The 27,569-nt window shown below is 32.8% G+C and overlaps 1 protein-coding gene across 1 annotated transcript; it reads right to left on the bottom strand.

Moving 5' to 3' along the window:
* Positions 1 to 19,634: 19,634 nt before the first annotated feature.
* Positions 19,635 to 27,066, bottom strand: LOC134694281 (perlucin-like protein). The gene is made up of 4 exons (XM_063555285.1): positions 26,835 to 27,066; positions 23,222 to 23,304; positions 22,631 to 22,724; positions 19,635 to 19,906 (listed from the first exon to the last, which is right to left on the bottom strand). The coding sequence occupies exons 1-4, from the start codon at positions 27,064 to 27,066 to the stop codon at positions 19,665 to 19,667; spliced, it is 651 nt and encodes a 216-aa protein (XP_063411355.1). The 3' UTR covers positions 19,635 to 19,664.
* Positions 27,067 to 27,569: the final 503 nt, after the last annotated feature.

Genomic DNA, 27,569 nt, shown 5'->3' with positions numbered 1-27,569 from the left:
CCTCTTTTTCATTGTTCAGCGACTGCTTGAAAAAAAGGGGAGGATTGTGATTCCGCTAACATGTTTAACCCCGCCACATTCTGTATGTATGTGCTTGTCCCAAGTCAGGGGCCTGTAATTCAGTGGTTGTCGTTTGTTGCTTTGTTACATATTTGTTTTTCGTTCATTTTTTTGTACATTAAGTATGCCGTTAGTTTTTTAGTTTGAATTGTTTAACGTTTGTGATTTCGGGGCCTTTTATAGCTGACTATGCGGTATGGGCTTTGTTCATTGTTGATGGCCGCACGGTGACCTATAGTTGTTGATTTCTGAGTCATTTGGTTTCTTGTGGCGAGTTGTCTCATTGGCAATCATACCGAATCTTCTTTTTTATATCTATATGTTGGTTTGTGGTTTGTTGCACCTAATCTGAAGAATCACATGAGCCTCAGCCAATGCCATCATCATGCATCCGGCTTCCGTCCATTAACCGTTTAGTTTAAAAATCTTCTTTGGAACCACTATGGGTATTCTGGCATATAGTGTTACCCTTGTCCGTCCGCCCGTCCGTACGTACGTCCACCAGGGGACTTTGAACATTCTGTTTGGTCGATTTTCAAGAATTTTCTATAACTTCTGAATTGATTTGATTGAATCTAATTATAAGTTAATATGTTCTTACCAAAGTCCTTAACAAGTGTTGTTACTTTTTGTGCCGATTCGAAATTCAAACTGTCTGGCCACTAGCGGAGGTCAACATTTGCATTGAAACCCTATGGAAAACCACATTTGCATCTCCCTTTTGGAGAATCACTAATCAGAATCGAACCAAACTTGATATAGGTGTTCACTATATAGGTCCTGTTGCTACTCTGTAGTGGATTTGTTAAACAAGAGTGCACACGCTGAAATGTCTCGCCTGCTTTACTAACCATGATTGGTTTAATGTTGATAGTCCTAAAGATAAAGTTTCACTACAAGTATCACATATATAAACTTAAAATTATCATTGATCCATGAAAATGAGATCAAGGTCATAAAAAACAAGACAGACAGACATGTTCAACTTACAATCATTCCATCCATCAAATAAAGTCACCTATTGCTTATAGTATCTAAGAAGGAGACTTAAACAGGAAAACTAAACACTAACCAATGAACCATGAAAATGAGTTCAAGGTCAGATGAAACCTGCCAGACTGACATGTACCCCTTACAATCATTCCATACACCACATATAGCTGACCTACTGCTTATAGCATCTGAGAAACGGACCTAATCATGTTACTTTAACCTTGATCACTGATCCATGAAATGAGGTGGAGGTCAGGTGAACCCTGCCATTGTTTAGAAATGTCGCAGACTGATTCACATGCGCTTGTTGGGTAGACCCTCATTTTATGTCGCCTGAGCACGCAGAAGCGACATATAAGGATCACTATTCGTCGTCATGTTTAATTTTGATTTGAAAACATTCTTTCATTATTTTATTTAATTGCACTATTAATAATAGTGTTATTATAGTTAAAGTTAAATTAAGTATTATAAGATTTAAATAAGAAAAATAAAAAGGTGGTGCAGCCCATCGGCACATGTGGGCTAATTAAGCTTATCATAAACCACAAGAATGAAGGTTGTTGATGATATGAAGATTTATCTGCATTAGAAAAGTTCCCATTACAGTCATAATATACACCTAATATACATTTGTAGTTGAACTGTTGCTTAAAAATCAGACTAAAAAAACAGAAAAAAAAAGAAAACATTAACCAATGAACCATGAAAATGAGGTCAAGGTCAGATGAAACCTGCCAGACTGACATGTACCCGTCTTAGTCATTCCATACACCACATATGGTTGACCTACTGCTTATAGTATTTGAGAAACGGACCTAATCACGTAACTTTAACCTTGATCACTGATCCATGAAGTGAGGTCGAGGTCAGGTGAAACTTGTCTGACAGACTTGAAGACGTTGCAATGAACCCATATACCAAATATGGTTATTCTATTACTCATAATAAGTGAGAAATTCATATGACAAAAAAGTATTTTTTTCAAGCAGTCGTTGAACCATGAAAATGAGGTCAGGGACAAAGGACATATGACAGACGGAAACTTCGTAACATAATGTATATGCATACAAGATATGAAGCATACAACTCTTCTGGTATTGAAATATAAAGCTTTAAACAAATAGTTTACGCCACCTGCTAGTAATTAGATATAGGAAGATGTGGTGTGAGTGCCAATGAGACAACTGTCCATCCAAATAACAATTTAAAAATTAAACCATTATAGGTTAAAGTACGGCCTTCAACACGGAGCCTTGGCTCACACCGAACAACAAGCTATAAAGGGCCCCAAAATTACTAAATTACTTGCTGCCATGCATACAAAAACCGTTAGGTATTCATCACATTCGCACGAAACTTTATTCATTACCCCTTTCAAAACTTCATTCTCTGTTCAATTTATGTTTGGAATCCACTGTTACAAACCCTCATTCAAACCAATACAAACTACAAACTATAATTTCGGATATTGCCAGTCACAGACTTTTCAAGCCAGTTCGCATTGGAAAAGATGAAAAAGAGAAAAGATCTTTTCTAAATCTTTCCTTTGCCAACAAAGGTCTCGATGGCGTCAACCTAGGCAATATCCTTCATCATAAATTAGTTCAATCGAAAATACCTCCTTATTTCAAAGACCAGTCTGTACCAATAATTTCTTATACCTATACCAAACCTATTGCAACTAAAATTTTCAATTACAAACGCGTTTTGCAGGATCTCGATATTGACGACTTCAAGTCTAAACCTCCTGATTGCACTTGTGCTAGTTCCCAATTCACATATAATCCTGCTGGCCACGCTATTACCGGTGACCTTAACATTGTTAATAACACTTCTCTACGAAACGTGTTATCGAAAGGTCCGAAATATCGTGAGCCTAAATCCATCAATTGGAAACACAACTTTAAAATTTTGATGGATTCAGTCGAGGATTATGCCAGGCAATTGGCTAAGCACGAGAAGGAAGACGTAGACACTCTATCCGAATGGATTAAGGCAGTGAGGTCGTTAATACAAATCAGAATTAAGAAACTGAATGGGTCCATCAATGCCCATGCTACGTCAATCTTCAAAGATCCAAATGTTGCTAAACACCTATCTGACCTCCATGATGAATATGTTGTTGTCCCCGCAGACAAAGCCCCAAATAACATCGTTTTTATCTGTAAAAGTCATTACATTAATTGTTTGATAAACGAATTAGGTATAGACAATTCACTTGGAAACCAAACATATACCCTCACGACACTTACAAAAGAGGAAATCCTGGATAATCATAGGTCTGTTCTTTGTTCCTTTGGTATTTCAACCAAAGATGAAGAACTGGATCTTCCATCACTGTATTGGATACCTAAACTACATAAGTGTCCTTACAAACAACGGTATATTGCTGGGTCTTCCAAGTGCTCCACGAAACCTCTTTCTATATTATTAACATCCATTTTATCAGCAATCAAAGACGGGCTTCAAAGTTATTGTGAAACTGCCTATTCTAGAGGTGGCGTGAATCAGATGTGGATACTTAAAAATTCCAAAGATCTTTTAGAGTACATACAATCTAACTCTCTTTCATCTTGTAACAGTATTAAAACATTTGACTTTTCTACTCTTTACACAAGTATTCCACATTCCAAACTAAAAGACAAATTAAAAGAGTTGGTATTACTTTGCTTCATAAAAAAGAATGGCCAACGTAGATACAAGTATCTTGTCTTAGGGAGGGATAAATCATACTTTGTAAAGAATCATTCTGATTCAAACAAAAAATTCTCTGAAACCGATATTATCAAGATGCTTGATTTCTTGATTGACAACATATTTGTTACGTTCGGAAGACGTGTTTTTCAACAGACTGTCGGCATCCCAATGGGAACAAACTGTGCCCCTCTACTTGCTGACTTGTTTCTTTATTATTATGAGGCTGACTTCATGCAGGAACTTCTTAGGAAGAAAGATAAGAAGTTAGCAATATCCTTTAACTCTACTTTCCGCTATATAGATGACGTTCTTTCACTAAACAAATCAAAATTTGATGACTATGTGGATCGCATCTATCCCATCGAATTGGAGATAAAGGATACTACAGATACAGTTAAGTCGGCTTCATATCTTGACTTACATCTAAAAATTGACAATGAGGGTCGGTTGAAGACAAAACTTTACGACAAAAGAGATGATTTCAGCTTTCCAATTGTGAACTTTCCATTTCTAAGTAGCAACATTCCAGCAGCACCTGCATACGGGGTATATATCTCCCAATTGATACGATATTCCCGTGCTTGCATTTCCTATCACGATTTTCTTGATAGAGGGTTACTGCGCACAAGGAAGCTATTAAACCAAGAGTTCCAAATGGTGCAGTTGAAATCATCCCTTCGTAAATTGTACGGACGCCATCACGAGTTGGTTGACCGTTATGGAATAACCGTTTCACAAATGATATCGGATATGTTCCTTACGTCGTAACTACAATCCCCTTCCCTTTCATGAATTTGACCTACCGAATTAGACTATTTACCGGATTTGTAATCACATAAGCAACACGACGGGTGCCGCATGTGGAGCAGGATCTGCTTACCCTTCCGGAGCACCTGAGATCACCCCTAGTTTTTGGTGGGGTTCGTGTTGTTTATTCTTTAGTTTTCTATGTTGTGTCATGTGTCCTATTGTTTTTCTGTTTGTCTTTTTCATTTTTAGCCATGGCGTTGTCAGTTTGTTTTAGATTTACGAGTTTGACTGTCCCTTAGGTATCTTTCGTCCCTCTTTTACTAGTGTAAAACCATTCAAACGGGAAAACCAACGGTCTAATCTATATAAACAAAACGAGAAACGAGATGATAGTAATATCTATGTCTCGCATTCTGCAACTTTCGTCGCAGGCGAGACAAAAATTGCAATTATATGTAATTATATCGAGATAACGAAACAAATATATCGATATAACGATTTAAATATCGAGATAACGATATAATTATATCGAGATAACGATATAATTATATCGAGATAACGAAATAAATAATTATCGAGATAACGATATAAATATATCGAGATAACGATTTAATTATATCGAAATAACGATTTAATTATATTGAGATAACGAAATAATTTTATTTTTTTGTAGGTCCCCTATGGGCTTCCGTATTACGGTCCTTATAATTTTGTTGACAGTTATGTTTTTCTACTCTGTACACTTCACTTCCACATATCATACGGTGTTTATCTATCCCAACTCGTTCGGTTTGCCCATGTGTGTACTGATGTCATAGATTTTAACGTACGTAATCAATGCATCAATGGTAAATTATCATGTCAGGAATTTTGATACCATAAATTATTTAAAACGTTTACTAAATTCTTTCAAATATACAAAGACTTGATTAGTAAATTTAGCTGTACTTTACCTGTAGCAAACTTATCAAAAATGGTATTACACATCCTAAATTTAACGTTAATATTGTACTTAAAGAGCGGAAATCCCTATGTGATCGGTGTAAAAATATTTAAACAAACTTATTAGTAAGGGTTATCTTACCAATATAATTGTAATTATATCTCTGATTATAGTTTACATTGACACTAGTATAGATTTTGTCATTAGCAAATTAAAACATAACTAAATTGTATTTTCTTTTCAAGCGAGATGTATAGAGACACATCCACGTTTTCTTTAAAGAAGTCGCTCCTCACTATCCTACTCCTGTCGATACATTTATTTTTGGCATTGCACTAGTCAAGACATCTTTGACTGTTCATGACGTTAAGATGCTATATCCCTGGGATGTGTTTTAGTTGATTTCATTCTCTGATGCATGATTTTTGTTTATTATTAATTGTTTTGGCTTTTAACTCGCAGTCAGTTACTTTCTTGTCAATTTGACCTGTTGCTACTATTTGTATTTTTTATATGCTAATATGTATCTTGTCTATTTACCAGTTTTGATTATACAGAATATCTACTAATTTTCACTTCGTCGTACTATGAACATCAAATTTATTCAATTTCTCCTTAAACTGTTCTAGCACTTTTACAGGAAGTTTTATCTAGCTCTAATTGTATAGTTTTATTGTTGATATTCACCCCATATATGCCATGTGTTAGATTAGTTTTATTTATATTACAGGACTTTCTTGGTATCCCTAAACAGAGGATTTTATGCTTAACGACACTGTTATTTTTAATTGACCTGTGAAGAACATGAAACCAGTTTCTTTCAACAGTGTTGACTTTCTAAAAATTGTAACATATTTCACAGTGGTATCTTACCATAGCTTTGTATGAACTTGTTTTTTTTAACTTTTGACCTTAAATATCTATCCCTAATGACTGTATTAACTATGAATTTATATTCAGGTATCGCAGATCAAATTTATTCGTTCATAGTGTGTTTAATTACGTTTTTTGATTGAGTTAAGTCTTCCAATTGATATTTTATCATGTGTTATTTTATGTTGTTATATTATATTATTGTTTCAGAAAAGGGAGAAGGTTAAGTACAATTAATCCCGCTGCAAATATTTGCATATGTCCTAAGTCAGTAATCTGATGTACAGTAGTAGTCGTTTGTTTATGTAATTGATACATTTTGTAACTGTTTGTCGTTTCCTTTTTTTATAAAGGTTAGACCGTTGTTTTTTTCGTTTGAATGGTTTAACACTAGTATTTTTCGGTCCCTTTATAGCTTATTATTGGTGTAAGCCAAGGCTCCCTTTTGAAGACCATACCTTGACCTATAATGGTTTACTTTCATAAATTGTTTTTTGGATGGAGAGTTGTCTCATTGGCATTCGTATTTTTTTTTCTCTCTATCTGTTATACTTTGAAAAAGGCCTAATGCTTAGCAGTTGTTATATGTGACCCCTTTGGTAAGAGTCAGGAACCTTATCACTTGACAAAGGTAATTGTAACTTAGCAAAAGAAATGTTAGGAAACCTCCCTATTATCTAGTGCAGTACACTACGAAAGGTAAGAATTCATTTGATAATGTGGTGTCAATTAATAATATTTTCAGTGATTTTGTAGCAATTGACTTACAGTAAGGTCATGAGTTTTATATTTAGAGCGTAATTAATCATAGACATTTACAGCTGTAAACCATTTTATTACATATCATTTCTTCATACGCAACAAAGAACAAACTTTTATAAGTCTTAGGTAAAAATGAAAGCAAATATACAATATACAATCATACTTCATTATATAATACTATCAAATATTCCTTTTGAGTCATAAATCAAAATTTACTTTACTTACCTCTTTTATTGTTTACATTAACATTTCAATTGGATTAAATTTCAGATTGTATATAAATATCTTTCTAGGTCACTAGTTCTTTAAAAGTATCTTCAAGGTGAAAAAGAAACACGGGGTTAAGAACACTTCATACAGGAACGTCTTAGGAAGAAAGAAAAGAAGTTAGCTTTAACTTTACTTTCCGCTACATAGATGATGTGCTCTTACTTAGAAATATACACTTTGATGACTATGTTGAAAGCATCTGTTCTATCGAACTAGAGATTAAGGATACAACATATATATTTGAATGTTTGTCTCATATCTAGACTTCCAACTAGAAATTGACAATGAGGGTTGGATTATTACAATATTTTACGACTAAAGAGATGATTTAAGCTTCCCAATTGTGAATTTTCAATTTATATGTAGTAACAAACCAGCAGCGCCTACGCATGGAGTATATCTTTTCCATTTGATATGATATTCCCCGGCTTGTATTTCCTGTCATGATTTCCGTAATAGAGGTTTGCTGCTCACACGGAAGCTATTAAACCAAGAGTTTCACCCCTTCGTGTTGGTTGACCGTTATTGAATATTCGTTTCACAGATGATATCGGATATGTTTCTTATGTCGAAACTACAATATCATTCTCATTTCAAGAATGTCACCTGCATTTTGTATAAAAAGACTAGATACCGGGTTTATAATAATTTGAGAAACATGACGGGTGCCACACGTGCAGCTATATATGCTCACCCTTCAGGAGCACCTCAGATGACCACAGGCTTTTGGAAAATATCCGACATCATCTGTGAAACGGATATTCCATAACGGTCAACCAACTTGTTAGTCTTGAGTTTTCTATGTTGTTTGTCTTTTAGTTGGCCATGGCATTTTATATTTATTTCCGATCTATGAGTTTGACTATTCCTCTGGTATCATTCGGCTTTCTTTTAGAGTAAATAATCCTATTCATTCGCCATAAAAACAAACCGAGTTTTGAATAATATCAAAAGAAGGAGATGTGGTATGATTGCCAATAAGACAACTACAATGTATACACAAAGTTCAAATGAAGTGGATGTAAGCATATGTTGGAATTACGGCTTTCAACCATGAGAAAACCCAATATTGTATTGTCGGCTATGAAAGGACTCAACATGAACAGTTGAAATCTTAGAACATGTATCATTTTCTGAATTTTAGCTCACCTGGCCCGAAGGTCCAAGTGAGCTTTGCCCATCACTTTGCTTCCATCGTCCGTCGTCTGTCGTCGTCCGACGTCGTTAACTTTTACAAAAATCTTCTTCTTTGAAACTACTGGACCAAATTAAACCAAACTTGACCACAATCATTATTGGGATCTCTAGTTTAAAAAATGTGTCCGGTGACCCGGCCAATCATCTAAAATGGCCGCCATCGCTTAAAATAGAACATAGGGGTAAAATACAGTTTTTGGCTTATAACTCAAAAACCAAAGCATTTAGATCAAATCTGACAGGGGTAAAATTGTAAATCAGGACAAGATCTATCTGTCCTGAAATTTTCAGATGAATCGGACAACCCGTTGTTGGGTTGCTGCCCCTGCATTAGTAATTTTAAGGAAATATTGCTTTTTGGGGTATTTATCTTGAAAATTATTATAGATAGAGATAAAATGTAAACAGCAATTATAACGTTCAGCAAAGTAAGATTTACAAATAAATCAACATGACTGAAATGGTCAATTGACTCCTTTAGGAGTTATTGCCCTTTATTGTCAATATTTAAACAATATTTCGTAATTCTTAGTAATCTTTTACAAAATCTTCTCCTCTGAAACTTCTGGGCTAAATTATTCCCAACTTGGCCACAATCATCTTTGGGATATGTAGTTTGAACAATTTGTCTGGTGACCCGGCCATCCAAGCAAGATGGCTGCCATGACTAAAAAAAGAACAAAGGGGTAAAATGCAGTCTTTGGCTTATAACTCAAAAACCAAAGCATTTAGAGCGAATATGAATGGGGTTAAATTGTTTATCAGGTCAAGATCTATCTGCCCTGAAATTTTCAGATGAATCAGATAACCCGTTGATGGGTTTCTGACTTTGAATTGTTAGTTTTAAGGAAATGTTGCCGTTTTTGGTTATTATCTTGAATATTATAAAAGATAGAGATAAACTGTAAACAGCAATAATGTTCAACAAAGTAAGATTTACAAATAAAGCAACTGACCGAAATGGTCAATAAATCCCCTAAGGAGTTATTGTTCTTTATAGTCAATTTTAAACAATTTTCATAAAATTTGTAAATTTTTACTAACATTTTCCACGGAAACTACTGGGCCAAGTTATTATAGATAGAGATAGTTTCAAGCAGCAAGAATGTTCAGTAAAGTAAGATGTACAAACACATCACTATCACAAAAGCACAATTTTGTCATGAATCCATTTGCTTCCTGAAATTGTTTAATATTCACATAGACCAAGGTGAGCGACACAGACTCTTTAGAGCCTCTAGTTTTTTATAATACAGTATTAACCTGCCCGATTTCTACCCTGTATACCACCATTCCTCATGTGAAATTGAACGATAGCCTAAATAAAATCCACAATGCCTTTCAATTTAAAATGGAAGCATACACTTTTAATTTACTACTTTGGAATAGCATGAGGCATATTTTTTTAATAGTAACAAGTGCTCAATATGCCGGAGTTGTTTTTTGATTTGGAGGTTAATTTTCCAACAAATTGCCGGCATTTCTATAGGAATGAACTTTGGGCCTCTCTTTGTTGAACTCTTCTTTTTTTCATATGCATCGGAGTTCTTTTGGACACTTGTAAAAACAAGATACTAACCCAAGACTTTAAGATATAGATTTACTAATTTTTCACTAAAAACGCTTCATTATAGAGAAAGGAAAATCAACGACTAGTCATCCCGAACCTAGTGCATGTGTTTGGGGGTGAAGATATAAAATTGAGAATGAAAATGAGGAATGCATCAAAGAGACAACAACCCAACCATAGAAAAAACAACAGCGGAAGGTCATCAACAGGTCTTCAATGTAACGAGAAATTCCCGCACCCGGAGGTGTCCTTCAGATGGCCCCTAAACAAATATATATTAGTTAAGTGATAATGAATGCCATACTAATTTCCAAATTGTACACAAGAAACTGAAATTAAAATAATACAATACTAATAAAGACCAGAGGCTCCTGACTTGAGACAGGGGCAAAAATGCGGCGGGTTTAAACATGTTTATGAGATCTCAACCCTCCCCTATACCTCTAGCCAATGTAGAAAAGTAAACGCATAACAATACATACATTTAAAATTCAATTCATGAGAAGTCTGAGTCTGATGTCTTCCTTTAAACTGTTACAGTGTGAACTTGCACGTAAAAATTGCAATGTTGGAAACGTGCAAAGTATGTGCATAATCATATTGCATTGACGATGTACATACATTACGCTCAATTTAAAACATATGTACAGCAGTTTATTCGTTGATTTTTACCAAATAAAAATACATGAAAACATTTGAAGAATTATGTGATTTTATACAAACAACATTTACCCATGTCGTGTTTTTATATTTATTAAAAACAAAACGAAAGTCTTCTGATATGTTTTCTTACAATGTCTGCTTTTGTTTTGTATTTTGTATATGGTACAGTAGAACTGGTACCTTACTGTTATTACACTTTAATAGTAATGATCATGGATACATTTTTCCCTTTGAATTAATTACGTTCGTCATCGACCACGCAGAGGATCATACTATGATAATGATGTCAATATACCCCTCAACCTTCCATTATTTTACAGAATTTTAGGTTTGTGAGATGCGTAACTTTTACATTTCAAATACATGTTTATTGATATCACGCTCACTCTTTATTCATTAAACTTAGGCGATGAACAACACATGTATATTATTATTGTTTTCGGTCTGTTAGCTCGTTTATTAGTTAAAATTTGCAATCAAAAAATTTAATGATCATACAAAATCCAAAAGTCGAGTTAAAACCCACTTTGATTATCAATATATCAATATACATTGTACTAAACTTCAAAGTCTTTTAAAGTATCAACTTTTTTCACAAAATATTCGTTAAAAAATTTTGTTTGGCTGCATTTAAAAAAAAACGAACCTGTGAAGCTGGAAAGGTTTTGAGGCCCGGAATCCACCAGATAAAGACAACCTCTTTTTTGGATCTTGATGATCTTAGTATGTAGAAAATAACCAAAAGTTAGCGTGCAATAAATTCTAATTATATTGCACTAGGCTCATCAGTGACGTTCGAATCCAAAAAAGATAAAAAGGTCAAATAAAGTACGAAGTTGAAGAGCATTGAGGACCAAAATTCCGAAAAGTTTTGCCAAATACAGCTTAGGTAATCTATGCCTGAGGTAGAAACGCCTCAGAATTTCAAAAAATTCAAAATTTTGTAAACAGTTAATTTATAAATATAACCATATCAATGAGAATTCATGTCAGCACAAACGTGCTGACTACAGGGCTTGTGATACCCTCGGGGAAATAAATCTCCACCAGAAGTGGCATACAACTTTGAGATACCCCCTCTCCTATACTGTTTTGTATTGTATTGATTGTACTTGACTGGTATGCACAATAGATATATACACAACTAAATGTGAGTTAAAGGGTGTAAATGTAAAATAGCAAAAATTCTAAACTCCGAGGAAAATCTTAAAAGAAAAGTTCCTAATCAAATAGCAAAATCAAAAGCTCAAACACATCAAACGAATGGATAGGACTTTGTTGTTACGACAGCCTTATTCTAGGCAGATTGCCATTTCATTTCCGAACCTTGCTTTTTATGTAACCTTTTACCTTTGTCAGTGAAGTAAACCCTTGAATATACTGACAAATTAGCTTGAACAGAAATGTAGATTTTAATGATAAATATTTCATAAAAAATATCGAAAAATCTGACCACTTAATCATACAACAGTTTGCTGGATACAAATGATACAACGTACTTAAGAATTGAATGCTCTTTTTTGTAAATTTATTGGGGTGTAAAAGCGTTGACCGAAGTACATCTTGTATGAAGCGCGGAAGCGCTTCATACTAAAAATGTGCGCACGGTCAACGCTTTTACACCCCTAATAAGTTACAAAATAAGCATGCAATACTTATAATTACATTTTTAGCGATTGGATCAAAAACACGCCTTTTATAAAGTTTTTATTTCATATACCTGTGCACTTAATTGTGGGACCTCGTGTCATCATGAATGAAAAGATGCATTGTGTAATGCAATTAATTAAGGAATGTCACGAAATTGCTAGTTAGCCAATCAGAATAATGTATTACAATGAAACATACATCTAATGTAATTATATGCAGATAAGCTTTATAAACTTTGAAGAATTATTTGTCATCGTCTTTTCTTGGAAGCTGCACTTTTTGACAACCAATATAGTGATCACGTATTAACGTTTTTAACACTGTTACACTTTGTTAGATAAATACAGGTTAGTTTAAAGGACTTTTCAAATGATTTGAAATTTAAAACGATCACGATATATAGATCATATAACTGGATTTCACATGTATTGTCAAATAGTTTGCATACGTACATGTAGCGTATATAAATGACATAATGGGCAATTGTAAACATTTTACTATTGATAGTTGTTTCTTTTGTGTGTGCATTGAATTTTATCCATTAAGGTTATTTTAAATGTTTTGGTACATCTTTTTAATCATCAAATAGAAATAAGAAGGAGTGATGTGACTGCTATCAACACAATTCTCCACCAGAAATACTTGTTAAAATTTATCTTATCATTAACGGATAGAAAGTTCCCAAGTTTAGTTTTAGAAATTAGAAATTTAACGCCATTTGGGCTATTCCGCGGCGGTAAGAGAAGACATAGCTGGAGTGCCAAGAGAAAACAACCAACATTTGATAGGAAACTGACAACCCTTGTCAATAAAATAAAGGCAACAGTAGTTTACTGCTGTTCGAAACTCATAAATCGATATAAAAAAACAAATCCGGGTTATAAACTAAAATTGAGGGAAACGCATTAAATAAAAGAGGAGAACAACGACACAAATTTAAAATGAAAAACACACAGAAACAATATAAGCATTAGACAAAATCCGATGAGAATAACAAATATAACTTCAAACTAAATGCATGAATTTGGGATTGAAAAGAACTGTGACATGTCTTGTAGTAACGTGAATTCAAACTCAAATATAAGAGGACACAAGAGAAACACAACGTTAAAATGTAACACACACAGCAACGCACTATAATATAACAATGGCCATATTCCTAACTTGGTACAGGACATTTGAATAGGGTTGAACCTGGTTTTGTGTCATTCCAAACCTCGCGCGCTTTAATGACAATGGTAAACATAACATTAAAAGGACAACATAACATTACAGGACTACAATACAAATAGATAGGAGAACATATTGGACAACAAAACACATGAATAATAGCTGACAAAATGCACCAGGTTTACAATTTAATGCTCAAGAAGTGAGTTTCGTCCACACAAGACGATCTAGTGACGCCCAGATACAAAAGTTCGAAAGCCAAAACGAGTACAAAGTTGGACAGCACTGAGGACCAAAAGTTCAAAAAAATGTGCGGCTAGGGTTTTGTGCTTGGGATAAGAAATCCTTATTATTTAGAATAATTTATACTTTAGCAAATAGTTAATTTTATAAAAATGACTATATAATGGATATACATGATAAAACTGAAGTATAAACTAATTACAGAAAACAAACCGGATACATTACATAGACCAACATAATCAAACAACCCGAGTAAATCAAACACTCAACGCAAACGTCAAATTTGAAATTTTTAAAAAGTACAAAAAAGGACGTCCCTATGAAATTATAAAAAACAGCACACAAAAAAATGACGTCACATTTGAAGGACTAAAACTATTCGATATTCAATTAAGATTAGAATCGACTGCATCTGCACGAGCGGTGTCCGAACTTACAACATCAGGATCGGTTTTACAGCTTCTATAGATAAATACATAAGCAAAATGGTGGGGGAGGAAGAAAGTAAAGTGAATGATAATGGATTTCTAAATTATTAAGAATATATAACAAATAGGCATCATCTATCAAAAAAAGACATACATAGACATACATGTAATTTACAAAACAAAATAACCGAATAATGGCTTAAAAGATAAAAAAGACAGAATTGAAGCCTCCCTCTAAATCCTCATTATAGAGAAAATCAGGGAAAACCCATCTTTCTACAAAGATTGAAACATTGATGATGCTGTATCTAACTCTGGTTTAATAGAAAGTATAAATAATTGATGTTCAGTTGTGATTTAACACGGAAAGTTAGCCATGAAGTTCAAACTGATTATTTTACAAATGCAAACGTTATCTTCAAGATTTATTTCAAAACAAATTATTTAGTGGCTTGTACTTATACATGAGAGAAGAGAAACATGGAATGAACTACTTTTTAGTTTTAACTAATACCATGTCTGTTAACAAAGCTCACAAGAAAATAAAGTTTTTTTTATAAAGTTAAAAGACAGAATCTCATATTCTTCCATAACAAATGTCTAAGCAAGGCGTTATACTCGTTATAATTATTTCGATAAACTACATGCAGGGTGTTATTTTTCCACGAAACCAATCCACTTTATCTTGCGTGTATGACCATTTTTATTTCTAGTGAGTAAATTTTTCATTTGTTAAAAAAAGGTCATCTGTCAGACTGAGTAAGATACAACATATTATTTGACCGGGATCTGCATCAGTGGAATACTGAATATTACTTGATATGGAATAAACCCATGCATGTGCTTTCAATAATCTAGGTAATCTGTATAACAGTGGCGGATCCAGAACTTTTCATAAGGGGAGGGGGGCACTCATATACCAAAAGGGGTGTGTGTCCGCTCTAGATATGATTCAGTGATTCCTATAATTTTTCCCTCGAAAGGGGTTGGCGACAACAACAGGATACCCCACCCCTGGGTCCGCCTATAGTTTTTCCTTGTTTAAAGTATCTAACGAAACTCATTGTTTCGTAATAACATGGCACATGTGCTTCGTTCGTATGTAGTTACATTTAACAATTATGTCAATGATGACCATACACGCTAGTTACTTGTTATCGTAAGGACGTTAAACTAAGATTGAAATAATGTGATTGCAATTCAAAACTGTATCCTACATTTGCACCGCTGTTTGATTGCTTAGTGCATTTTGTTTTTAGAGTTTTTATCTGTTTAATGCAAAAACAAAGTTCTTTCGTTTAAAGTTAAAAAATCTTAATCTTTCGGACAACGGCAATTGAAATATAACCCAAATGGAAAAAGGAATATAACGGCTGAAAACATATACTTATTTTCTTATTGATAATTTAAGAAACATTTTAAGAGAGGGATAAGGGAAACTACTCTGATTGAGATTTTTTTGGTAATTTTATTCTATGCTCAGTTCATAAAAAACTGCACTGTTTAGAATAACGGGGGAAATGTGTTTTGATTATGCACATAATATTCCTGCAATATATGTTAGGGATCTCATAACATCAAATCATATCATGAATTAATATATGATTGTCGTTTATTTACAAATGTAAACAATTAGAAACTAAATACGTAGAGACTTTTTAATAGAAAAAAGAATATGTGATATGATTGCTAATTAAAAAACTATCCACAAGAGACCAAAATGACACAGACATCAACAACCATAGGTGACTGTACGGCCTTCAACAATGAGCAAAGCCCATACCGCATAGTCAGCTAAAAAAGATCTCGATATGATAATGTATAAAACTATTCAAAGGAGTAAACTAACTGAATTATAGGCATGTAGACTTGGGACAGAATCATACATAAATAATGTGGTGGGGTTAAACATGTTAGTGGGATCTCAACCCTCTCCCTAACTTGGGACAGTGGTATAACAGTACAACATAAGAACGAACTTTGAAAATCAGTTGAAAAAGGATTAACTCATCAGCTAAACAAAAATACAAGTAGACATGGCCGGGTACAACAAAAAAGACACTAATAACAGATATGAGAGTACTCGCAGTTAACTGACAGCTAGTTCAAAGACACTTACAACTAATAAAAAAAAATCATGCATCTTAGACTAAACTATCAACCCGTACACATCCAACATCCAATGGATTTAGTGTAAAGGCGTAATAAACAGACAGAGAAAAACATTACCTTGTGCCATGCCAAGTTACAGGTATCGACAGATTGTAGATCAATGAAGGAATATTTGCATAAAATATACTAGTTTTTAATTTACTGATAACAAAATCAATATCTATACCAATAAAAACAATATTAATGATCTTATTACAGTGCATATGCAGGACGATACACTTGCATACTTAACGATCCATATGAAATCTTTTACCAAATTAAAGAGTAACGCTAGGAGAATTTACAGTAGAAGTAATAACAAGTCTTTTTTGCAAGTCGGTAATTATATTTTGTACCGACAATTCAAAGCTTCATTTTATTGGCTTTATTTATTAATCATTAATATTATAATGACATCATTTGTAAGTGTCGTATAAAAATTTGATGTTAGTTTTCTCGTTAAAATGTTTTTAATTTTTTAATGTCGGGTCATTTTATAGCTGACTATGTGATACGGGTTTAACTAACTGTTTAATGCCATACGGTGACCTTATTTGTTAATTTCTGTATCAATGGGTTTCTTGTGAAAAGTGGTTTCATTGGCAACCATACCACATCATTTTATTTTTATATTATATACAACCCTGGGTCTTCGAATGTAGGATGCAAGGGATGTAAATGATCAGGCTAGATGCTTCAAGCATGGTTCGACTACCGGCAATCTATCTTTGATACGATAGAACATACTTAATATACTTACCAGTTTTATTAAATAAATACTCATAGGAATTTTTTTTTTTTTGTTAGACTTCTCTTTAGTTCCTAATTCGTCCCATATTTTTTCCCCATTTGATGGTTCTTAATGTCTTTTATATAGTTTTTTTAAATGGTATAATTTATTAAGGACAGAATCAATGAACCGTTCGTTTTTTTTGAGAAGGACTACTAGTATTGATGAGAATTGTTTTTATTTGTTGGCTGCTAACTTGAGCCTGGTTTCTTACTTTCTATATTGTGTTCTATAAAACGTCATGAATTTGCTTTTTTTGAATAGGGACCATGATTTCTATTCAAATTTCAGCAGCACCTGCAAACGGAGTTTATATCACCCAATTGATTCAATATTCCAGGTCTTGAATTACCTATCATAATTTCTTTGATAGAGGGTTGCTGCTCACAAGAAATCTCTTAAAGCAAGAGTTCCAAACGGCAAAGTTGAAATCGTCCTTTCGTAAATTTTACGGACGCCATCATAAGTTTGTAATAACATGAAAAACACGACGGGTGCTATATGTGGAGCAGGATGAGCTTACCCTTCGGATCACTTGATATCATCCCGACTTTTTGGTGGGGTTAGTGCTGCTTGGTTTTTATAAGTTGTGTTTTTGAACTATTGTTGGACTATTTGTCTTTTTCTGTTGTAGCCATGGCGCTGTCAGTTTGAATTTGAAAGAAGCTCATTTATATTTCGATCATCTTTTCTACAATAAACCGATCGGAAACAATTTTCCCTTTTCACAGAAAAATATATTTAAGCCTTTTTTTCTTCTTTCTGGAATCAGTATAAAATAACCTAACATGATATTTGAAGTGATATCAAATAAACCGGAAGTAGTTAACGACCTTCCCCAATTCAAGAGATTAGTCAACAGCTTGTTACAATTGTATAACACAGAAAGTGGTATCATGTAATAAGCATTTTACAGCTTTTCCATTTTTTTTCGTATTTAACTAGTTCAAAAGTCGTGTTCTTGTAAAATAATTGTAATGTTGCCTATCTTCTGTAAAACAAGAGTGTCGTTTTACACTACTTTGTCTTTCAGTTTCTAATCAGGAAAAGAAGGATTAAAAATATTGAAAGACGTCTATGTTTTGGAACAATGTTTTGGGAATAATTTGTGTAATCTTTTCCTACATTTTTTTTCTCGAAAAAAACAATAACATATTTTAATACAACAAAGTTACATCGTTTGTAACGTTTATTTTTATTGGATGATGAGACTTATTTTCATGGCTGCTATTAAAATGTACACGTAAGCGCAGACGACGTAGTACAGATTTTGAATGTATGATTTAAAGAGGGACGAAAGATACCGAAGGGACAGTCAAACTCATAAATCTTAAACAAACTGACAACGTAATGGCTAAAAATGAAAAAGAAAAACAGGAAAACAATAGTACACATGACACAACATAGAAAACTAAAGAATAAACAACACGAACCCCACCAAAAACTAGGGGTGATCTCAGGTGCTCCGGAAAGGTAAGCAGATCCTGCTCCACATGTGGCACCCGTCGTGTTGCTTATGTGATTACAAAGCCGGTAAAAAGTCTAATTCGGTAGGTCATATTAATGAAACCTTGTTTTCTATTAGTTTCATTAGCATATAGATAGATATAGGAAGAGATGGTGTGAGTGCCAATGAGACAACCCTCCATCCGAATAACAATTTATAAAAGAAAACCATTATAGGTCAATATACGGCCTAAAACACGGAGCATTGGCTCACACCGAATTATAAGCTATAAATGGCCCCAAAATTACTAGTGTAAAACCATTCAAACGGGAAAACCAACGGTCTAATTTATATAAAAAACAAGAATCGAGAAACACTTATTAACCACATCAACATAAGACAACTACTGAACATCCGATGTTTTCGCATATTTTGAACAAAACGAATGCCTTCAAAACGTGAAAGTTACAATGAACAAATATCTAAATTTATTAGAAAGTTGTTTTTATTCTTTAGACTACGTAACGTTTCATTTCACACAAAGTAAAATAACTCAGATAGTCGTTATGTGTTTTATGATCAGTATCATATGTTCAAATATGAATTTGATAAAGAAAAACAACTTGATCCCACATACAAATATGGTGCATGCGCTTTCATAACTTACTCTGTGTTATGGGTTTTAGTATCTTGTGGACAGTTGTCTCATTGGCAATCATACCACCTCTTCTCTTCATATTTTATCGTTGTTTTATTCGATCATACGGTTATCTATATTCGGTTCAAACTACGTCATACTATGGTCTTTATAATATATATGTCTCATTGGTAATCATTACACTTCCGCCTGTTTATAGATATAAGGTACAAGTCTGAATCATTTAAAAACTACGAACATTAGACAGATCAATGAAGAAAACGGAAAACCTCTTTGGCCATTGAAATACAAGAATTGATTGTGTGCACCCTAGTAATCATCAACATATTTTTTTTAAATTATTTTATCACTTTTCACAAATATAACCACTACTCCATGAAGGATGGTCACAGTATATATCGTGCCAGATATATCTTTCTCCGGCATAAAACATTATACAGTCTTGTGGGCCAGCATTTGATCCGTCTGGTTGTCCGTTACCAAACGCTTTGTATTTCATCTTGATCAATTTGCCGTTTTGTATCCATCTCCAGTCTCCGCGAGGGATATATCTGTTTATGTTCCGCCCTCCAAAATGAAAGTGTAAACCTGGAAAACAGATACGAGTAAATTTCATACCTTGACAATCCTAAAATGAGGTCAATAATAACCTTAAGAATGTTTGGTACTCAGTTTCAAAATAACTTTTCATAACACTATATATATTGATAGGGTATAAATAAAGGAAACAAAAGTACAAAACAAATTATTAATATATTTATCATTTATTAGTTTAAGTTATCAAAAGCTATAAAAAAACAAGGATCTTATAAGAATTTAAAAAAAAGCTTATAATAATACATGTACATGTTTAAGATTCAAAAAGAAAAATGAGGTCAATCGCCAACAATTTCAAGACATACAAATGGCTAAACCAGTTTTTCACAAATCTGATAAAAAAAATCATGACAGGCAAACATCCTTAACAATAAAACTATGATGAAAACAATTACAATATCTATTTGATTTAAAAAAATGTCACGTACATTCCTTTCGCATGTTTCTTTAATACTGTGTATGTAGTAATAATGTTTTTCTTTAATTTTAGTTCATTTTTAAAAATGTTTTGGGGTTAAGTAGGTCGTCAATTTTTACTGATTTAGAACTAGTACACATTTTTGTAAAAGAGCTAGCTGCAGCTCGGGTTCGAGAAGTTATCGCTTTGTTGAAGTTATATTTCAGTTTTGCATTTATAATTAGAGCAAATATCAAAAGATGGCATGAGCATTAAAACAATAGAGTATAAGCATACTTTTGAACCAGTAAGTATTGCCTAGCAAAATTATTAAATTAAATGACAAGTTATAATGTTTAGAAAAACTTAAAAATAATGTACATTTCATTGAAAACTACAATTAAAACATATTTTTTTTAATTAAGAAATAACAAAACTATAGTATTCACTTGGCTTTTAAAAGTTCAAGATGTTCCAAAAGATACATTTTATTTTTTGAATAAAATGTAGGTTTGGTTTTAAATCCAGCTGAATCAAGTTTCTATTTACACGCTATTTGCAATTATAGAAACTTGTTTTAAATTTAAAAAAAAACACAAACAAACAAGATAGTTGCTATGTAGCCTGATAATGAACCTTTAATTGTGTTTTAGTATCACTTTAAGTGCGTTCAGGTACTGTTTAAACCAAGCTATATTAGCACATGAATATGTTTACAAGCAGCTATATGGTAAAAGACAAAAATCTGTTAATAAATATGGTTGAACACTCCAAATCCGCAGTTATACAATGTATTAAGGGGCATATTCTAATTTTCTAAACAAATATTGATTCTTTAACAATTTACATTTCTTTAGGAACTATTATTTTTTTGTTTCATTTTCCTTTCAACTTTTTTTTATTGAAATAATATGTCTATACTTTATTGTAACACGATACACCATTTCTGGTATAGTTTCACATTATAACTCGTAATGAAATACTTAATCTAAACTAAGGAGTGAACGTTTATAAATAATATTTGATTTATATAAATTTGAGGAGAAATATTGACATAATTAAAAACTTTTCACCAATAAGTATCTATTTTGATATGAAAATATTAAAATTCAGTTGAAAATGTCAGTTCCTATGGCTTAATGATGTATAAAATTGTGAATTTCAAGCAAAGGTCAAAATCTAGAACGTCCAATTAACCTATGACCTTGACCTCAATTTTAAGGTCATAAATCAAGGATTCCAAATCAAAAGACCCTAGGTCTGTATTACGTATGGTTCATGAGTAATATCACTTGACGCATAATTCTAAATATAAAAAGGGCAAAAACTCCCATTTATTGTCTTCGCACCCTTCCAATCAAAATTGTTAAGTTACAACATGTCGAAATTAACAATTTAGTAAAAATAATTTGTCGAAATCTTATAAAGTTAATGAAAATGAGTGAAAATAAGCCAAAATCAAAATTTAGAATTTGACATTGACCTTTGACATTGACCTTAATTTTCATATTTTTGAACCAAGGATCTTAAATCAAAAGACCCTAGGTCTCTATCACTTATGGTTGTCCAGTTAGAAGAGCATATCACTTATATAATATATAAAAGGGAGGATAACTCTCATATGGAGTCTCCGGATAGCTTCGGTGAAAATAAAACAGAACATCCTGAGGATATAACGAGCTATTTGGAAAAATGAATTTGTCGGTTTCTTATACGGTTGCGAAGCCTTAGAGATAACAAGGAAACAGTGTTCGGGGAGATAACTCTTATATGGGAAAGTATTCGGTTAAGCAGAATTGGTTTCAAAAGCGTATAAACTGTTCGATATCATATTCAAAAAATCTAAGCGACATCTTGCGAAACAAAAAAAAACAGCGTAGGAAAAAAATTAGGCGGAAGAAAAAAAACAAAAAAATAATAATAATCAGAAGAAATCCAATAGGTCTTTCCACGGAAAAGTGAAAAGACCTAATTAAGCCGCTTACCAAAACGAGTAACAACAACACCAATTTCCAAATACTTATACTATAATGCAATGGATGTCGTCTGTTACTTTCCGCCATATCTTAAAAATTGATTTTTAGCATAATTCATGCGGTTGTTTTTATCGTGCGTCCTTACCCATCTACCATTCCAAATCATTTTATAGGATACCAAACAGTATTGATTTTGTTCATAGTTGAAGGTCGAACGTTAACCTATAGCTGTTATTTCGTCTTCGTTTGTCTATTATGGATAAATGTTTCATTGGCACTTATACTTTATTTTTTTAAATGTGATAATGTTAGTAAAATTTTACAACTTTTATGATGGTTTACCTGTTTTCATTTGTTGAAGTTCATACTTCATCAGCATGGCCTCTTCTAAAGTCTCAAAATTTGCAAGATATGCACCATGTCGTACACACAATGCCTAGAGAAAATAATATTTTTAATTTGAAATGCAAACATTGAACATCCTTTTGAAAATTATAATGTTTAATGAAAACAATACGCAAGCTGCTAACGTGTGCACGTGTTACCCAACACCTAGAAGAAAATTAATTTGGCTCGTTAAGTTTTTTAAAATTTTGAGAAATAGTTACTTTGACCCTTTGAAAAAAATATAAAAATTTCAAAAACCAATTTCATTCTTGGAAAAAATGGTTGTATATATAGCAGTTTGACAAATCACATTTTGATCATTGAGAAGCTTAATTTTTCCCTTAACAATACAACGTGATTGCAAATGAGATATGTACTTGTGTATGTAAGCCATTTCTGTGATATTTAATATTATGCCCGCTCTCTTTTCCTCGGATTCTTGATCCTCCCTTACTAACACACAATCGTAGAATTTCAATCTTAACAGAGGTTAAGAGCCTTAAATAATTGTTTCCTTATATATCTAAACATGATTTATTAACTTACAAATGCTTGATCTGGGGTCGCTTTCTCCTTGCTGATAAAGTAACAGCTATCTCCTATTGTTCGGAATGGATACCTACATTCATCTGAAGAAAAACAATTGAAATTATAACTACATTGTATATGTTACTGTATGGTCTTCAATAATGAACAAAGATCAAAACAATTGTCGGCAATAAAAGACCCAAAAGCCAAAGCGTAGCACAATGCAAACGAGACAACTAAAGGCCTAATTTATGAATGAAAATAACATATCGACAAGTACACATCAAACATACAAAGAAATAAGTGTAAAGGCGTCAAAAACAGTTGGGGAAAGCAGAACTATGTGTACAGCAAGGATTCAGGTATCGGCTGTCACAGAGTGTAGAACCATGAATGTGCATAAATGTATATACATTTAAAAGTAATATTTAGTTTGATTTTAATCTGATATACAAAACAATATAATACCATTTAATATAATACCATTTAATATAATATTCAAATATATAATTATAATGTTGAAGTGGTAATCTTTAGAATATGTTTATTTAAAGAACCGATAATAAAAAATGATATTAAAAACATGATATAAATTGTTCATACTTTGCCAAAACGTAGTATATATTGATATACATGTATGTTCAAAAATATAATAAAAAAGATAGGTCTTGAGCTTTTTTTCAAGCTACAGGTTGTGAAACGATGACATATTTTGTATGGATTATAATAGAATTTAATTCAATAGAAATTTATTTCATTTATTGAATTAACATATACATGTATTGAGACTCGACAAATCGAGTCGTCATTTACTATTATTATGCTAATTGGAGCATGTGACAGCCGAGTAGTAAAAGTCAATGCAATTTAACGGTCGCAACATGCTGCCTGAGCCACATATCAAAATACAACAAGAGTTGCTAGGAATTTTGCACCGAGAAGTCAGACACATTTTCAAAGAGGAGCAAATTCGAATAAAGGATTTAGACATCGAGGAAGCAGATTCCCTGCCCTTCGAATGGCCGCATCACAAAGATTTAACAATTAAATTTATATTTTTCCGAATCTTTAATTGATCCGTTGGACATATGGTGTCTTGGCTTTACTCCGATCAATATCACAGAATTAAATAAACTTCTTTTCAATTACCCAAATCAACATGATGCAATGATATTATGCAATGAATTTTCTGAAGGTTTTAGGTGAAATAATTTTGGACCCCGATGTAGGATTGAATAACATTTTTTATATTCAGTCATCGAAAATCCTGGAGTGGCATGGGAAAAAGTCATGAGTGAACTAAAAAATGGTCGCATAGCTGGTCCTTTTTTGACTAGACCTATATCTAAGAAAACGGGTGGATTTAGATTGATTACGCACTTATCTTTTTCGCCAAATTTGAGTGTAAACGACTTTATTGATGAAAAATTTACTACAATTAAGTATTCATCTTTTGACAATGCTATTGATATGATTAAAAGATTGGGTTCAAATGTTGAAATTGGAAAAAAGGACATTAAACCCGCCTTCAGATTGTTAAAAATTTATCCAGGGGACTTTGATCTATAAGGGTTTAAACTAAATGAATATTATTTCATAGATAAATCATTGCCTATGGGGTACTCAGAATCAAATTGCTTATTCGAAAAAAAAATCAACTTTTATTCAATGGGCTGTCATGAATGAGTCCAATTCAGATAATCTTGATCATTATTTGGATGAATTTTAATTGCTGGTAAAAGCAATACTGAGGATTGTAAAAATCTGATGAATAGTTTTGATAGAGTTGTCGTCTTGAAGTCCCAATTGCACATGAAAAAACAGAATGCCCGACAACAAAACTTAGTTATTTAGGTTTGCTTATAGACACAGAAAAATGCTGATACAAATTCCGGAGGACAAAGTATTGAAGTTAAAGTCAAAAATTAAATTGGTATTGGGTAAGAAAAAGATAACTTTAAGGAATCTACAATCTTTGTGTGGGTCATTAGCTTTTTGTGCAAAAGCTCTACCTGCAGGCAGAGCATTTAGCAGACGAATTTATTTGGCAAGTAGTCACGCAAAGAAGCCACATCATTATGTCAGATTCACAAAAGGCATGTATCAAGACTTATTGGTATGGGAATTGTTTTTAAACAAATTTAATGGTATTAGTTACATGCTCGACATTGATTGGACTTCAAATTCAGTTTTAAAACTATTTACTGACAGCGCTGGTGGTTCAACAAAAGGGTGTGGCTGCTATTTTCAAGGTTAATGGGCTTTTCTTAAATGGCATGTAGAATGGTCTGGTACTGAAGTTCTCAGGGATATATCATATTTAGAAATGATACCTATTGCACTATCTGTTTACTTATGGGGTAACCTTTTAAAAAAAAGAAAATTTTATTTAATTCGGATAATAATGCCGGTGTTGAAATTTTAAATAAGAAGACGTCAAAATCTATACGAATTCTGAACCTTGTTAGACACATAGTACATTGGTCATTATTAGGCAATTTTCAAATTAAAGCACAGTTCATTCCTGGTTATACAAATATAATTGCAGATTGTATTTCTCGTAAACAAATTTTAGAAATTCAAAAGTCTGGCTCTAACAGCAGATACACATCCAGCTACAATTCCAGAGGAATTTTGGAACATTTTATACCAGAAATAGCAAAGTTATTGGACGCATCGAATTCTCAGAATACATGGAAAACGTATAACAATGGACTGACTTCATTTGTTTCATTTAGATTAAAAGGTTTAGGAAATACATGGCCGCCCAATATTTCGCATTTAGTAAATTATGTTGCTTATTTGTCAAAATTAGGATATGCCCCTGCAACGGTTAAGGTGTAATTGTCAGGTTTAAGCTACTATTTACGAATAAATGAGATCACTTATTTGACTTCATCGTTCATTATACAAAAAATGTTGAAAGGAATGGACAACTTATATGGCGTAGTGGATAGTCGCAAACCTATAACTTTAGAAATATTAGATCGATTAATAAACTCGTTGCAATTTGTCTGTTCTTCAGTATACGCTTGGACGTTATTTAGATCCATGTTTTCATTAGCATGTTTTGCATTTTTTAGAATCGGTGAAATTACAATTAATAGAAATACGCAACATGTCATTGAAAATGATTATGTCAATGTTTCACATCATTCACAATCTGCATATATCACAATTTCCCTTTTCGAAAACAGACCAAAAAGGTTTATCTACAACATTAACAGTTGAAAGTTTTAATCATGTAGATATTTGCCCAGTGAGATTGTTATTACAATTTATTTCAATCAGACACCAAATCAATGGACCCCTTTTTTTAATTTTAACAAAACCGGTGTAACACGATATCAATTTTCTAGTGTACTATGCAAGACCATGAAATTTATTGATTGTAATCCAAATGAGTACAACACGCATTTATTTCGAATAGAAGCAGCTACACATTTTGCTATGAACGGTCATACTGATAAAGAAATTATGACTTTAGGTCGTTGGAAATGTGCATCCTTTAAACGTTTTATAAGAATTGAGCTAACCAAATAACTTATAATTTCAGCTTGTCTTAGTAATGAAATATAGATTATTGGTTCGTCAATAATATGCAGTGCTCGTGATCACTCGGAAAACAGACCTTCAGGTAGTAATTTAGGTCTTTTGAAAAATAATAATTGTTTTTTGCGATGAGCAGGCAAATCTGGTATGAAATGGGACGATGTTGTTGGCACAGGTAACAGCATCATTAATTTATGCAACAAAATTCCACATGCGTTGATATTGCATTGTGGTGGAAATGACATAGGAAATGTAACATGTGGTGCTCTGCTATATAACATTAAATTCACAATAGCAATTCTGTCTCGCATGCTCCCAAATTGTTCGCTTATATGGTCAAGCATTCTTAATTGAAATTATATTTTCTTGAATCAAATTCAGGCAGCATTAGAAACATTCATAAAGTATCCACATTGTGTTGTATTTCCTCACGATCAGCTTTAATTTAAAATAAACACAGTTCATACTGATAATGGATGAAAATACATGTATTTTATGAAATTTGGTTGTTATAAAAATGTTGAATTCGCAATATCTTTTATTATTTTGATTGTTTTAATGTTGTTGAAAAGTTGATCGTAGAATTGGAGATAACTGAATTGTCATGGGTAAATTTTGTGGCGGATTCTCATTCTGTACTTAAGTCCGAATGATAATTTTGGCGAAATTTACTTCATTTGATGCAGACCCAGGATAGCCCAGCTGCTTATTCTGAAATATTGCTGAATGGACCGCCATTCAGTACACCAGCTATGGATCGCCCAGCTGTGATATAATTATCAGTTCAATCTATAATCATTTTATTGATTGACAA

The sequence above is a fragment of the Mytilus trossulus genome, chromosome 13, assembly GCF_036588685.1.
Source record: "Mytilus trossulus isolate FHL-02 chromosome 13, PNRI_Mtr1.1.1.hap1, whole genome shotgun sequence".
In the NCBI taxonomy this organism is placed as follows: domain Eukaryota; kingdom Metazoa; phylum Mollusca; class Bivalvia; order Mytilida; family Mytilidae; genus Mytilus; species Mytilus trossulus.
Note: the sequence above shows the minus strand (reverse complement) of the source record. Positions and strands in the feature narration are given on the sequence as shown.